Raw genomic sequence first — 15,182 nt, 5'->3', positions numbered from 1 at the left:
TGTATGTATTTCAGTATTTCTGAGAAAGACCCACGGATAGCGATTTGCAAAACATGTAATGCCGAAATTTCGTCTGCAAAGACTTTCTCCACATCGGGTTTAATTTATCACCTGAAATCCAAACATCCCGATCGCTATGCTGAATATGAGAGGAACGCGGCACAGAAAAGCAAAACCCCTCCGAGCATGCGCACTCCGTCTGTGGCGGACGTTTTTGAAAAGGCAGGAAGTTTTATTGTTGTATCTTTAAGCAGTTGCACTTGTTCTGAATGCACTTTGTTTTTATGAAAGAACATATTTAATTTTACAACCTTTCAGCAGGCCAGAGGGCCTGTACATTATTATTTAATGTACACGAGTGCATTTAAGTTAAACATTTAAGTTTAAATTTTAATTAATTTTATCCTGTGCATTGTTGCAATGTGCTATAAATAAATATTTTCATAATTTGTAATTGATTTATTCTTTAAAACTTCAATATTAATTTATGCAATTGAAATGCCTTGATTTTAGTAAGGTTAGTACACAGTCATAGACATAAATGCAATGGTAATAATAATTGGCATAATTTCTTTCGGTGTTTCGGTTTTCAGCCAAGAATTTTTATTTCGGTGCATCCCATATAACATTGGGATATAAAAAGTTTGGACATGTGTGTCCAAACTTTTGGTCTGTACTGTGTATATATATTATATACACAGTACAGACCAAAAGTTTATATATATTATATATACAGTACAGACCAAAAGTTTGGACACACCTGCTCATTCAAAGAGTTTTCTTTATTTTCATGACAATGAAAATTGTAGAGTCACACTGAAGGCATCAAAAATATGAATTAACACATGGAATTACAGGGAGTGCAGAATTATTAGGCAAGTTGTATTTTTGAGGATTAATTTTATTTGAGGATTTAATTTGAACAACAACCATGTTCTCAATGAACACAAAAAACTCATTAATATCAAAGCTGAATATTTTTGGAAGTAGTTTTTAGTTTTAGCTATTTTAGGGGGATATCTGTGTGTGCAGGTGACTATTACTGTGCATAATTATTAGGCAACTTAACAAAAAACAAATTCATACCCATTTCAATTATTTATTTTTACCAGTGAAACCAATATAACATCTCAACATTCACAAATATACATTTCTGACATTCAAAACCAAACAAAACAAATCAGTGACCAATATAGCCACCTTTCTTTGCAAGGACACTCAAAAGCCTGCCATCCATGGATTCTGTCAGTGTTTTGATCTGTTCACCATCAACATTGCAGCAGCAACCACAGCCTCCCAGACACTGTTCAGAGAGGTGTACTGTTTTCCTCCTTGTAAATCGCACATTTGATGATGGACCACAGGTTCTCAATGGGGTTCAGATCAGGTGAACAAGGAGGCCATATCATTAGATTTTCTTCTTTTATACCCTTTCTTGCCAGCCACGCTGTGGAGTACTTGGACGGTGTGATGGAGCATTGTCCTGCATGAAAATCATGTTTTTCTTGAAGGATGCAGACTTCTTCCTGTACCACTGCTTGAAGAAGGTGTCTTCCAGAAACTGGCAGTAGGACTGGGAGTTCAGCTTGACTCCATCCTCAACCCGAAAAGGCCCCACAAGCTCATCTTTGATGATACCAGCCCAAACCAGTACTCCACCTCCACCTTGCTGGCGCCTGAGTCGGACTGGAGCTCTGCCCTTTACCAATCCAGCCACGGGCCCATCCATCTGGCCCATCAAGACTCACTCATTTCATCAGTCCATAAAACCTTAGAAAAATCAGTCTTGAGATATTTCTTGGCCCAGTCTTGACGTTTCAGCTTGTGTGTCTTGTTCAGTGGTGGTCGACTTTCTGCCTTTCTTACCTTGGCCATGTCTCTGAGTATTGCACACCTTGTGCTTTTGGGCACCCAGTGATGTTGCAGCTCTGAAATATGGCCAAACTGGTGGCAAGTGGCATCTTGGCAGCTGCACGCTTGACTTTTCTCAGTTCACGGGCAGTTATTTTGCGCCTTGGTTTTTCCACACGCTTCTTGCGACCCTGTCGACTATTTTGAATGAAACGCTTGATTGTTCGATGATCACGCTCAGAAGCTTGGCTATTTTAAGACTGCTGCATCCTCTGCAATATATCTCACTATTTTTGACTTTTCTGAGCCTGTCAAGTCCTTCTTTTGACCCATTTTGCCAAAGGAAAGGAAGTTGCCTAATAATTATGCACACCTGATATAGGGTGTTGATGTCATTAGACCACACCCCTTCTCATTACAGAGATGCACATCACCTAATATGCTTAATTGGTAGTAGGCTTTCCAGCCTATACAGCTTGGAGTAAGACAACATGCATAACGAGGATGATGTGGTCAAAATACTCATTTGCCTAATAATTCTGCACTCCCTGTATATATGGAATTATATACTACATAAAAAAGTGAACTGAAAATATTTCATATTGTTGGTTCTTCAAAGTAGGCATCAAGAGTGTGCAAAGCAGTAATCTAAGCAAAAGGTGGCTACGTTGAAGAACCTAAAATATGACATATTTTCAGTTGTTTCACACTTTTTTATGTATATAATTCCACATGTGTTAATTCATAGTTTTGATGCCTTAAGTGTGTACTGTACTGTTCTGTTCTGTGTGTGTGTATATATATATATATATATATATATATATATATATATATATATATATATATATATATATATACATACACACACACAGTGGAACCTCGGGTTACGAATTTAATTCGTTCCGGTACTTTATTCGTAACCTGAAAAGTTCGTATCCCGATACAAATTTCCCCATAATAATGAACAGAAACTTCAGTAATTCGTTCTGGACAACCAAAAATATTACTTAAATAAAAATAAAGGCAATATTCACTAATATTATTTACTTTTAACATGTTATATTAAAATCATACCACATAAAAACATACAGAAGAGGAAAACATCTTTACCGGGTACTTTCCCTTTGAGAAGACTCGCTGCAGGAGACGACGTTTGTAGAAGGGGAGGAGGAGAGTTATTGTTTGGAAGGAGAATCTTATTATATTATATTATTATATATTATTATATATTATATTATAGAATAATAAAGACAGTGTTATTAACACGAACGCTGAGACAATTGTTGCATTAGAGGGAAAATGAGAGCTGTTTCTTTAAGGCTACTATCAGTTGGTATTGAAGTCCAGAGTGAAATTCATTATGGGTATTGTACTTCGGAAAAGACTGTAAACCTGCTAATCTATCTTCATAAAAACAAGTAAAGTGGTTATGCATCGGCTAATGTTGTCCATCTCATCATTCCACGAGCATCAACTAACGAGTTGTTACGCTGCTGCCGGGAAAAGTTCAAGCGGATAAGTAACACGATGCTCTCGCTAGGGACACAGGACGCTAACTGATGTGACGAGCTGCGTGGATAGAGCAAAAACAACCAACTTGCCTGCGATTTTTTTTGGTGAGCGACGTTCGTATCCCGATATATTGTTCGTAACCAGGGGCAAAAATTTTGATGAACTGCGATTCGTAACCTGAATTATACGTATGCCGGGGCGTTCGTAACCCGAGGTTCCACTGTATATATAGTGGAACCCGGTTATGTCGATGTCGTAGGGGGGTGCCAAAAAGCATCGAGGTAACCGATGATATAGATAAACGAAAATCAAAATGGCGGCAATATATTAACGTGCTCGAAATTTCTTTATGTACATGATGTGCGTTAATAAATGAGAATGTGCATGCACGTGTTTTTGAAGGGTTTTTTTTTTTTTACACAACAGCGTTGCCGCGATTTGTTTGATGAAGGCATGCTATAAAAATACATACAGTACACGTTTATCTGTCAGGAATCCACCTGCCACGCCCCCTTCGGCCCCCTTCAGCGTGTCAGGTGCTTTCTCGGTCGCTTTCTCTGAAGCTCCCGGGTTCAATCGTGCACATATGGTGCTCGTTTATCATCACCACCAGCTCCTATTTAAACTTCCACACTCTCACTGTCCGTTATTGTTGGTATATGTTGGTTCACGGCGGTCGTTGTTATCGCGCATGCGTATCCCGCACGTGTCTTCCCACCGCACTCTCTCAACGGCTGCTCTTTTCTTCCCAAAGCCGCGCCGCGCCCCTACTAACACTACGAACACTAGCACTAACTAACAGCAGAGATTCACCAGTATACAATACAACTGTCAGGGTGCGAGCGAAAACAGAAGGCGGAAGCCGGAGTACAGCTCGCTCGGGTTTTAATACCAGTGTGAGAGAGAGAGAGAGAGAGAGAGAGACACGAAGCGCACACACAAGCACAAGCACACGGCAGTCCTACGGCTGAGAGAGTCCGAGGTGCGCTGGCTGACCCGAGATGCGCGGGGAGGTGACGCGCAGCCGGTACGGGATGGTGGAGTCCGAATGAAACGGCAAACAAATAACCCATGCATTCAACGGCACGTAGAGTCCAACACATACAATAAAGAACGGGGAGTGGGAGTGAATGGAGAGCTTGTATAGAAGCAGGGTGGAGTGATGAGGAGCTTCAGGTGTGCGTGATTATGCCTGGAGCTCCAGAGAGAGAGGAGGCATGAGTGATGATGAGCTCCAGGTGTGCGTGATTAAACCTGGAGCTCCAGGGAGAGCGGAGGCATAGAGAGCCACCAAAGGGGGCATGGCAGGTGGATCCCTCACAACAACACCTGTAGCAGCTGTAAGCCTTGATTTTTCCGCCACTTCCGCGAGTTCTTCTGCGGCTGCACCGAGATAAACCCCCCCACCCCCCCACCCACACTTGTGCTCTAGATATTAGGGTTCGGCGACATAAAAAAAGTCGACATAACCGATAAAAAATGCTTAGAAAAAAGGGAGAATTTGGCGGTTCCACTTCAAAAATGTCAACTTAATAGGGTTGTCGAGATAACCGAGGGCGAGATAACCGGGTTCCACTGTATGTATATGTGTGTGTGTGTGTGTGTATATATATGTGTGTATATATATATATATATATATATATATATATATATATATATATATATATATATATATATATATATATATATATATATATATATATATATATATATATGCACACACTGGCGATCAAAATTAGAGAACAATTTATAAACAATTGAACGATTCTGAAATAATGTCATCTTCACTGCTCAACAGTTGAAGGAGTTTTTGTCCTGTAGATACCATGCTACCAGAACACCTTTTCCACAAATTAACTAAGGCATTTCCAAAAAAAAAAAAAACATTATTTTGCAGAAAACACACTGATCAAAATTAGAGAACAACAATGACTGTAGCATGGAAAAAGTTACAACAGTCAGCAATCAGTAGGAAGTGTACAGGCCTCTGCTCTGAATGACTTCAGCACATCTGCGACCACAGGACAGCACTAGTCTCTCACACTGCTCTGATGTGATTTTGGTCCACTCTTCTTCCAGTCTCCTCCACAGTTCGATGACTGTAGTGGGTTTCTTACCAAGGATTCCTTGGTAAGAACAGAACATCCTTGAACATCCTTGTCACCAAGGATTTTCCAGAAGTTCTCTATTGGGTTGAGATCAGGACTCTGGGCAGGCCATGTCATTATTTTAATGTTTTCAGTTTCAAGGAACTGCTTTACCCGTTTTGCTGTGTGACACGGCGCGTTGTCCTGCATGAACACTGCGGGCTGATTGGGTGATGAACGCAGGGAAGGAACCATATGTTGTTGAAGGTTCTGATAAACATTTGCATTCACTTTGCCATGTAGCTGTATAAGAGGCCAGTGGAACCCGGTTATGTCGATGTCCTAGAGGGTCGCCAAAAAGCATCGAGATATCCGATGATTGAGATAAACGAAAATGGTGGCAATATATAACCGTGCTTGAAATTCCTTTATGTACATGATGTGTGTTAATAAATTAGAATGTGCATGCATGTGTTTTTGAAAGGGGTTTTTACACAACATCGTTGCCGCAATTTGTTTGATGAAGGCATGCTATAAAAATGTACATACATGTTTGTTAACTGTCAGGAATCCACCTGCCACGCCGAAGGCCGCTTTCTCTGAATTTTCCGGCTTCAATCGCGCACATATGGTGCTCGTTTATCATCATCACCAGCTCCTATTTAAACTTCCACACTCTCACTGTCCGTTATTGTTGGTATATGTTGGTTCACGGCAGTCGTTGTTATCGCGCATGCGTATCCCGGTACATGTCTTCCCACCGGCGCACTCTCAACGGCTGCTCTTTTCTTCCCAAAGCGCACCGCGGATTCCCCCTGATCCTGCCGGTGTTCATTCTATGCTTTTGCTGCTCATCCCACGTTCCGTGCCGCACTCCTACCAAGTGCCGCGCTCGCCTCCCGTTCATTGCATAACATTTAACAACAAAAGGCATATGTGCACTAACTAACAGCAGAGATTCACCAGTATACAATACAACACCTGTAGCAGCTGTAAGACTTGATTTTTCTGCCACTTCCGCTAGTTCTTCTGCGGCTGCACAGTGCTGATCGAGATAACTGACTTTAAATGGCAAATTTTCCCCCCCTTGTGCTCGAGATATTAGGGTCCGTTGACATAAAAGAATCGACATAACCGATTAAAAAAATGCTTAGACAAAGCGAGAATTTGGCGGTTCCACTTCAAAAACGTCAACTTCATAGGGTTGTCGAGTTAACCGAGGTCGAGATAAGTGAGTTCCACTGTGTGTGTGTGTGTGTGTGTGTGTGTGTGTGTGTGTGTGTGTGTGTGTGTGTGTGTCTGTGTGTGTGTATATATATATGTGTGTGTGTGTGTGTGTGTATATATATGTATGTGTGTATTTACATTTTATATATATATATATATATATATATATATATATATATATATATATATATATATATATATATATAAAATGTAAATACACACACATATATATATATACACACACACACACACACACATACATATATATATATATACACACACACACACTGGCGATTGAACAATTCTGAAATGTCATCTTAAATGTCATCTCATATATATATATATATATATATATATATATATATATATATATATATATATATATATATATATATATATATATATATAAAATGTATATGTGTGGTGAGGTACACATGCCGAATGCAATCCTTTTTACATGCGGAATATACAGTTCTCTTAGGAATCAGCTGACTGCAAGATAGTTTGGTTTCTGCCTCGCACTTTGAGCCCATTTTTTTAAATTATTATTAAACTTGAAAACTCAATCCGTACCAGAAATTAGATTTTTAGTACATCTAAATACAATTTGTAATGTGCTGTTTGGTGCATGTGCGAAATTTCGGCCACATCCTGTTTTACAGTCTTGTGATATGGATTCTTTAGACTTTGCTTCAAGAATTTTTCTTAAAAGGAGAAAATCCTTACATCCCGCTTGTAATTCACTCAAATTTTATGTTTTGCATTTTTTCCGAAATTGTACGAAACCATGACTTGCAAATGATTTATATTGTACATTGTATATTTATAATTTTGTAGCGCTTTGTTTTAACTGAACAAGTAAAAAGTGAATCATTTATTATTAAATAAACATAAATTGTAGTCTCTAGCATGTGAGCGTTGAATGTAAATTTGTGTTAGCTAACAAATCCATTCTTTTTGGAAAAAAGTCTTCATTGTTAGAACTGAAAAAGGAATGTCTAAGCACAGGTCATAAAAAAGAGCTCAATATTGAAAAAATGTTTGCAGTGAGGCATGTTTATGATTTTTGTTTGCGTGCATGGACATTGCCAAGGCCAGATGCATTTCAAAGTGTGTCTCATGCTTGATCATTTCTTCAAAAGACATTTGGAAACAAAGTCTGTAACAACATTCATATAACAAAATGTGATAATTTTTTCTTTTATTCTTAAACTCTCTGTCCTGTGTGTATAACAGTGCTTTCATGGATAAATTGATCAGTCCACTGGAGCTGATGTTGGACGAGTGGAAAAAGGTGGCCAGTCAGCTTGATAAGGATCATGCTAAAGGTGGAAACTTAAACTTCTACAGGCCAACACCTCTTTATTGAATGAATTAGACATCAAGCTATTTTTGGTGAAATCAGTTGTGTAGTAATCATCATGTTGGGTTTTTTTCTGTGGGGAACATATTAGGTCTTTCTCTCATAACAGCATCCTAAGACAGCAATTGGCATTATTTATGTGCTTGAAAATAGCACAGAGTATAATATGTACAGTTTGGAAAAACTGCTATTTATAAAAAAAATAGCATAATAAGGGCACTCTTTAAAATTATTAAGGTCAAAATCTCAGTAATTAAATGTTATATTCATTTATGTATGTGCATGATTTCTGGCTATGTAAACTTTCAATCCCTTCAGTAAGGTTTTAGAAATATTGTATTTATTTTCTTTTTAGAGTATAAGAAGGCACGAGCAGACATCAGGAAGAAATCATCTGATACAATCAAACTGCAGAAGAAAGTAAAAAAAGGTAAGAATCAAGAGTGCCTTTGTGGAACAAAGAGTATAAATGACTTCATTTTAGTTAAAATGTTCATAGTGATTTTAACAATGGCTATTTTTTTAAAAAGCTGCTTTACAGAAATTCAGATGTAGTGTGTCAAAAGTCTGTCAAACACCTAGGCTTTTCTTGTATTTTAGGGAAGACACATGCAGGTTCCTTTTGTTTATGCAACAAACTAGGTCATTTGATGATTTTTTTTTTTTCACTATATTATTTTATTTAAAAAAAACTATTTCTTTAGCATGAATAACAGGTTTATACACTCTTTGCATCCTATTTAGTTTCTCCAAACATTCAGTTAAAATATCTTGCCATACCTATTGCTAAAGGTGTTCTTGCCAAAGGTGTTCTTTTAGGTTTTCTTTAAGCAGGTGGATATTTCCTTCTGACCTTGTGATCAAGTTGAACCCAGAGCAGTGTAATAGGATTTAGGTCTAATGAATGGGCAGGCTATTCCATGATATGTAACACTCCAGCTGACTGTTTGTGCTTTAAATAATGCAGACCATGAACATATGCTTCTGGTCATTGTCTTATTGTTGTTGTACGGTGTAGTTGGTTACAATTAGCTGCAGTTCTTGTATCTTTTTCTCTCTGCCTTATGCAAGTTCCTCTGTTTGAGTCAAAAATGTCAAATTTGTACTCTGAACTTTATACACAGAACTTTATTTCATTCATTCACTTCAGTTTTTGTGTTATTGCCTTTTACCTAGTTTCTTGCCTATAAACAAAAGGCACATGCATGTGTCTCAAAAATGACAAAAATAAAAGACTAGGTGTTTCCAACCTTTTGACAGGCACTGTAAAATTAAAATCTTTACTTAGCCTGAGCAGGCCAGAGGAGAAGGTAGACCTGAGGTGACAAGAGAAAGAAATCTTAAGGCAAACCAGACTCAAAATCTGTTCTGGGTAACCGGATAAAGTTAAGTCATAAGAAGGTAACACAGACTTGAGGGCAGTCTGGAATATAAAGCAGTCAGAAAACCAGTCCACTATCAACAAATGTGTGACAGAGTGGAGGTATCAATACATCCATGAACCCCCCAGATCTATTGAGAAATGTTTTCAACCTAGACTTAACAACTGAAGTCTGTCCCATAAATGGCAGGCTGTTTCATAATATGCAGTATCTCACTAAAGTGAGTACACCCCTCTCATTTCAGCCAACACTTTAGTATATCTTCTCAAGGGACAACATTACAGAAATTATCTTGGATATATTTTCAAGTAGTCAATGTGCAGGTTGTATAGCAGTACAGATTTACTTCTTTTTCTTTCGGATGCTGCCGTTATAGATCGCCGCAGCGGATCATCTGTCTCCATACCCCCATGTCCTCTACATCTGCCGCTTTCACCCTAACCACCCTCATGTCTTCCCTTACCACATCCATAAACCTCCTCCTTGGCCTTCCTCTTTTCCTCCTCAGCATTCTCCTACCGATATATACCCCATGTCCCTTCTCTGCACATGTCCAAACCATCTCAATCACACCTCTCTCACTTTGTCTCCAAAACGTCCTACATGCGCTGTCCCTCTAATAAACTCATTTCTAATCCTGTTTATTCTTGTCACGCACAATAAAAATCTCAGCATCTTCAACTCCAGCTCCACCTCCTGTCTTTTACTCGATGCCACTGTCTTTAAACAATACAACATCGCAGGTTTTACCACAGTCCTGTATACTTTCCCTCTCATTCTTGCAGATATCACAAATCACTCCTGTCACTCTTCTCCACCCACTCCACCCTGCCTGCACTCTTTTCTTCACTTCTCTAACACACTCTCCATTACTTTGCACTGTTGACCCCAGGTACCTAAACTCCTCCACCCTCACCACCTCTTCTCCCAGCAACCGCACCACTCCACTGCCCTCCCTCTCATTCACACCACATGTACTCTGTCTTACTCCTACTGACTTTCATTCCCCTTCTCTCCAGCACATACTTCCACCTCTCCAGGCTCTTCTCAACCTGCTCTCTACTCTCACCACAAAGCAAAATATCAACAAGCATTGTAGTCCATGGAGACACCTGTCTGACCTCGTTCGTCAACCTGTCCATCACCACTGCAAGCAGGAAAGTGCTCAGAGCCAATCCTTGATGCAGTCCCACCTCCACCTTGAACCAATCTGTCATTCCTACTGCACACTTCACTGCTGTCACACTGTTCTCATGCATGCACATACACATCTCCTTTATTCTTAAACATTGGTACCAGTACACCCATTTTTCATTTCTCAGGCATCCTCTCACCTTTCAAAATCTTGTAAACTCAACTGCTGTCTCATCTAAACATCTCCATGCTTCTAGAGGTATGTCATCTGGTCCAACCAACTAATGATTGCGGTCATTGAGTGGCCCAGTATGTCTCCACACCTGATCCCTATTGAGCGCCTGCTGGGCCTCCTCAAGCGGAAGGTGTGGAAGCGCCTTGTGTCAAACATCTATCTGTCTATCTGCTCCGTGATTTCATTATGCAGCTCTGGTGAATTACATGCCCAGGAGGATTAAGACACCGTTTTAACATGTTTGCTTGGAGTTGCTAGTTATTTAGACAGTAATGGCTGTATGTTGTATTATTTTTAGAGGACAGTAAATTTATACTGCTACACAAGCTGCACATTGACTATTCTAAAGGGTATCCAATTTTACTTTCTATAGTATTGTCCCTTAAGAACATATAATAAAATGGTTGCTGAAATGTGAGGGGTGTACATACTTTTTGTGAGATAATGTATGCCTCTTACTATAGACTTCATTATTTAAGGTACACATTTCCAGGAGCTTCTTTTTATTTAGATATGAAGTATGAAAGATCATAAAAGATTAGAGATTTTACTCTTTGGTTCAAATTTGTAATAAAATGCTCAGAATTGCTTCTATCCATGTGAAAAAAAGATCAGTGTTTAAGTACTCAGTCATTTTAGTTGTAAGCTAAAGTGACATTTTAATTTAGGAGGGTCCAGGGCTTCTCATTACCGGAACTCTAAGTTAATAAGCTTTTACAGACATGTATTGCAATGTGAAATTAACAGAATATTTTGTGTACCTGTGCTTAGGTAAAGATGAGGTACGGATGCAGTTGGATAGTGCATTGCAAGATGTAAACATTCGCTATACCGAGCTAGAAGAGACCGAGAAGAGATCTGTGTGCAGAGCACTGATTGAGGAAAGAGGACGCTTCTGCTCTTTTGTTACAATGCTAAAACCTGTTTTTGTGAGTTTTTTTTCCCTCTTTCAAACACATACACAACATGCATTACAGTTGTAATTGCAGTGTAGGTCCTCTACCCCATCTAATTGTCTTTTTATTTATAGATTTTTTGGATGGTCTTCAACTACGTTGTTTATGATTATATTTGTATTTTTTTCTTTTTATTATTTTTTTTTTTTTCTTTTTCTTTTAGGATGAAGAGATTAGTATGCTTGGTGAAGTAACACATCTGCAATCAATTCTTGAAGACCTTTGTAACATGACAGTAGATCCTAGTACTTTACCACCTGCTAGTGAACAGGTAATCCCTGGACTTCCACACAAACTGCACCTGCTGAAATAGTGCAGTAGACAGATACTGATAATGACATACATTATGTATTTCTTTCTCTCTCCTTCTCTTTTCCCCTTTCCATCTGCAGGTTATTCTTGACCTGAAAGGTTCTGAATACGCCTACACATTCCAGACTCCACCTGCATCTCCCAGCAACACACTGTCACGCAAAAGCAGCATTAGCAGGTGTCTGTTTTTTTTTTTTTTTTTTTTTTTTACTGTATTCAGGGAACATATTACTTGTGGTTAAATAATATAGCTTCTATAACTGTCTCAAAATATATATATACATATATATATATATATATATATATATATATATATATATATATATATATATATATATATATATATATAACAATTTATACTGTTATATATAACAGTTATTATCCATTTGTCTGTGTGCCTCTTTCTAGTAACTATGCCTCTGTGCGTCACGTGCCCTCTCTGGACTCTATCTCAAGTGTTATGGATGGCCTGCATTTGCAAGTCAAAGAAGTAGGACAGGTACACACACACACACACACACTGACGGATATAATTTGTATAGTTTTGCATAGTTAATTGTTGTTGTCAGAAGGTATCAAAATGCTGTTTTATTTCAATTGCATAATATCTAATATCCAACATTTGGTTTTTTGCTAATCAGGTCAGAACCGCTGCTGCATTTTGACCTAATAGTTTTTTTTCTTCCTATTTGTCTTGCTTTTGTTCTGTCCACTACCTTCCTCTTTCTCCTTCTCAGTGCTCATGTCACTTTTGTGCAATATCTTGTTAAAATCAAATTAGCATAGTGAAAAATAGAAAATTATTCATGCTCTTATTTGAATATGAAAATGGCATTATCTATCTTGATACAGTATCTGTATTAATAGAAACATTATGTATTTTATGACTGGATGCCCCCCAGATGCATATCTTAATGGGTTATATGTTAATCTGATTCCTGTGGTCCCAGGTTGTACACATACACATCCTCTGTATGTGTTTGCGAGTGAGCGTGTGCCAGTGCATGTGCGTGCGTGCATGCATGTGGGTGTTCACATACTAGATGTGTTACTTTGTAAACATCTTTAAACTAAACTTGTGAGGTAACCTTTGAGGTAACATTGCTCATCATGAATAGGAGTATTTTAGTTTAATGTATTATAGATTCCCAGTTTCTATTGAACATTCTCTAACTGATAGATAACTTCTTACATACAAGATTATAAAAGTTATTACCTTGGTCTTTTCCAACAAGGGTTTACAGCCAGTTGTGTGTTGGATCATTCCACATGTGGACTTTGTCTGTCAATATTAGACAGAAAACTGTTGCACTACAGCAAATCCTTATGTACAATCCCAGGCCTAAATGTTTACCTCCAAACTCCAAAGAAACAGTGGCCATCTAGCATATTTTGTGTGTGTGTGTGTGTGTGTGTGTGTGTGTGTGTGTGTGTGTGTATATATATATATATATATATATATATATATATATATATATATATATATATATATATATATATATATATATATATATATACATACACACACACACACACACACACACACACACACAGTATATACATTTAGACCCCCTTCAATTCTTTACTCTGTTATATTGCAGCCATTTTGCTTCCTCATTAATGACACTCACAGAATTGTTGAAATTGTTGCAGATTTATTAAAAAAGAAAAACTGATATCACATGGTCTTAAGTATTCAGACCCTTTGCTCAGTATTTAGTAGAAGCACCCTTTTGATCTAATACAGCCATGAGTCTTTTTGGGAAAGATACAACAAGTTTTTCACACCTGGATTTGGGGATCCTCTGCCATTCCTCCTTGCAGATCCTCTCCAGTTCTGTCAGGTTGGATGGTAAACGTTGGTGGACAGCTATTTTTAGGTCTCTCCAGAGATGCTCAATTGGGTTTAAGTCAGGGCTCTGGCTGGGCCATTCAAGAACAGTCACAGAGTTGTTGTGAAGTCACTTCTTCGTTATTTTAGCTGTGTGCTTAGGGTCATTGTCTTGTTGGAAGGTAAACCTTCTGCCCAGTCTGAGGTCCAGAGCACTCTGGAGAAGGTTTTCGTCTAGGACATCCCTGTACTTGGCTGCATTCATCTTTCCCTCGATTGCAACCAGTCGTTTGCAACCTTTCTCCCATCTCCCGACTGCATCTCTGGAGCTCAGCCACAGTGATCTTTGGGTTCTTCTTTACCTCTCTCACCAAGGCTCTTCTCTCCCCGATAGCTCAGTTTGGCCAGACGGCCAGCTCTAATAAGGGTTCTGGCCGTCCAAACGTCTTCCATTTAAGGATTATGGAGGCCACTCTGCTCTTAGGAACCTTAAGTGCAGCAGAAATTTTTTGTAACCTTGGCCAGATCTGTGCCTTGCCACAATTCTGTCTCTGAGCTCTTCAGGCAGTTCCTTTGACCTTATGATTCTCATTTGCTCTGACATGCATTGTGATTTGTAAGGTCTTATACAGACAGGTGTGTGGCTTTAATAATGGCTTTAGTATAATCAAACACAGCTGGACTCAAATTAAAGTGTAGAACCATCTCAAGGATGATCAGAAGAAATGGATAGCACTTGAGTTAATATGAGTGTAACAGCAAAGGGTTTGAATACTTAGGACCATGTGATATTTCAGGTTTTCTTTTTTAATAAATCTGCCAAAATGTCAACAATTCTGTGTTTTTCTGTCAATATGGGCTGCTTTGTGTACATTAATGAGCAAAAGAAATAAACTTAAATGATTTTAGCAAATGGGTGCGTGGGTGAATTTAAGGGGGTCTGAATACTTTCTATACTTTTCTGTTGTATCTCGACAACCCTATTAAGTCAACGTTTTTGAAGTGGAACCACCAAATTCTCGCTTTTTTCTAAGCATTTTTTATCGGTTATGTCAAGCACAAGGGGGGAAAAATTTGCCATTTAAGGTCGGTTATCTCGGTGCAGCCGCAGAAGAACTCGCGAAAGTGGCGGAAAAATCAAGTCTTACAGCTGCTACAGGTGTTGTATTGTATACTGGTGAATCTCTGCTGTTAGTTAGTGCACATATGCCTTTTGTTGTTAAATGTTATGCGATGAACAGGAGGCGAAAGCCGCGCTTGGCGGCGCGGAACGTGGCATGAGCAAAATCATA

The 15,182-nt window shown here is 38.6% G+C and overlaps 1 protein-coding gene across 1 annotated transcript in view; it reads left to right on the top strand.

The window, feature by feature from the left end:
* The window catches only part of mtss1 (MTSS I-BAR domain containing 1), a 38,297-nt gene that overhangs the window by 18,063 nt on the left and 5,052 nt on the right, over positions 1-15,182 (top strand). The window contains exons 5-10 of the mRNA XM_046851736.1: positions 7,914-8,005; positions 8,396-8,470; positions 11,563-11,720; positions 11,911-12,018; positions 12,140-12,237; positions 12,468-12,558. Of these exons, the coding sequence (XP_046707692.1) occupies positions 7,914-8,005; positions 8,396-8,470; positions 11,563-11,720; positions 11,911-12,018; positions 12,140-12,237; positions 12,468-12,558 (622 nt within the window). The remainder of the gene's footprint in view (positions 1-7,913; positions 8,006-8,395; positions 8,471-11,562; positions 11,721-11,910; positions 12,019-12,139; positions 12,238-12,467; positions 12,559-15,182) is intronic.

This window comes from Silurus meridionalis, chromosome 1 (genome assembly GCF_014805685.1).
Source record: "Silurus meridionalis isolate SWU-2019-XX chromosome 1, ASM1480568v1, whole genome shotgun sequence".
Lineage (NCBI taxonomy): Eukaryota > Metazoa > Chordata > Actinopteri > Siluriformes > Siluridae > Silurus > Silurus meridionalis.
This window is presented reverse-complemented; position numbering and strand designations above follow the sequence as displayed.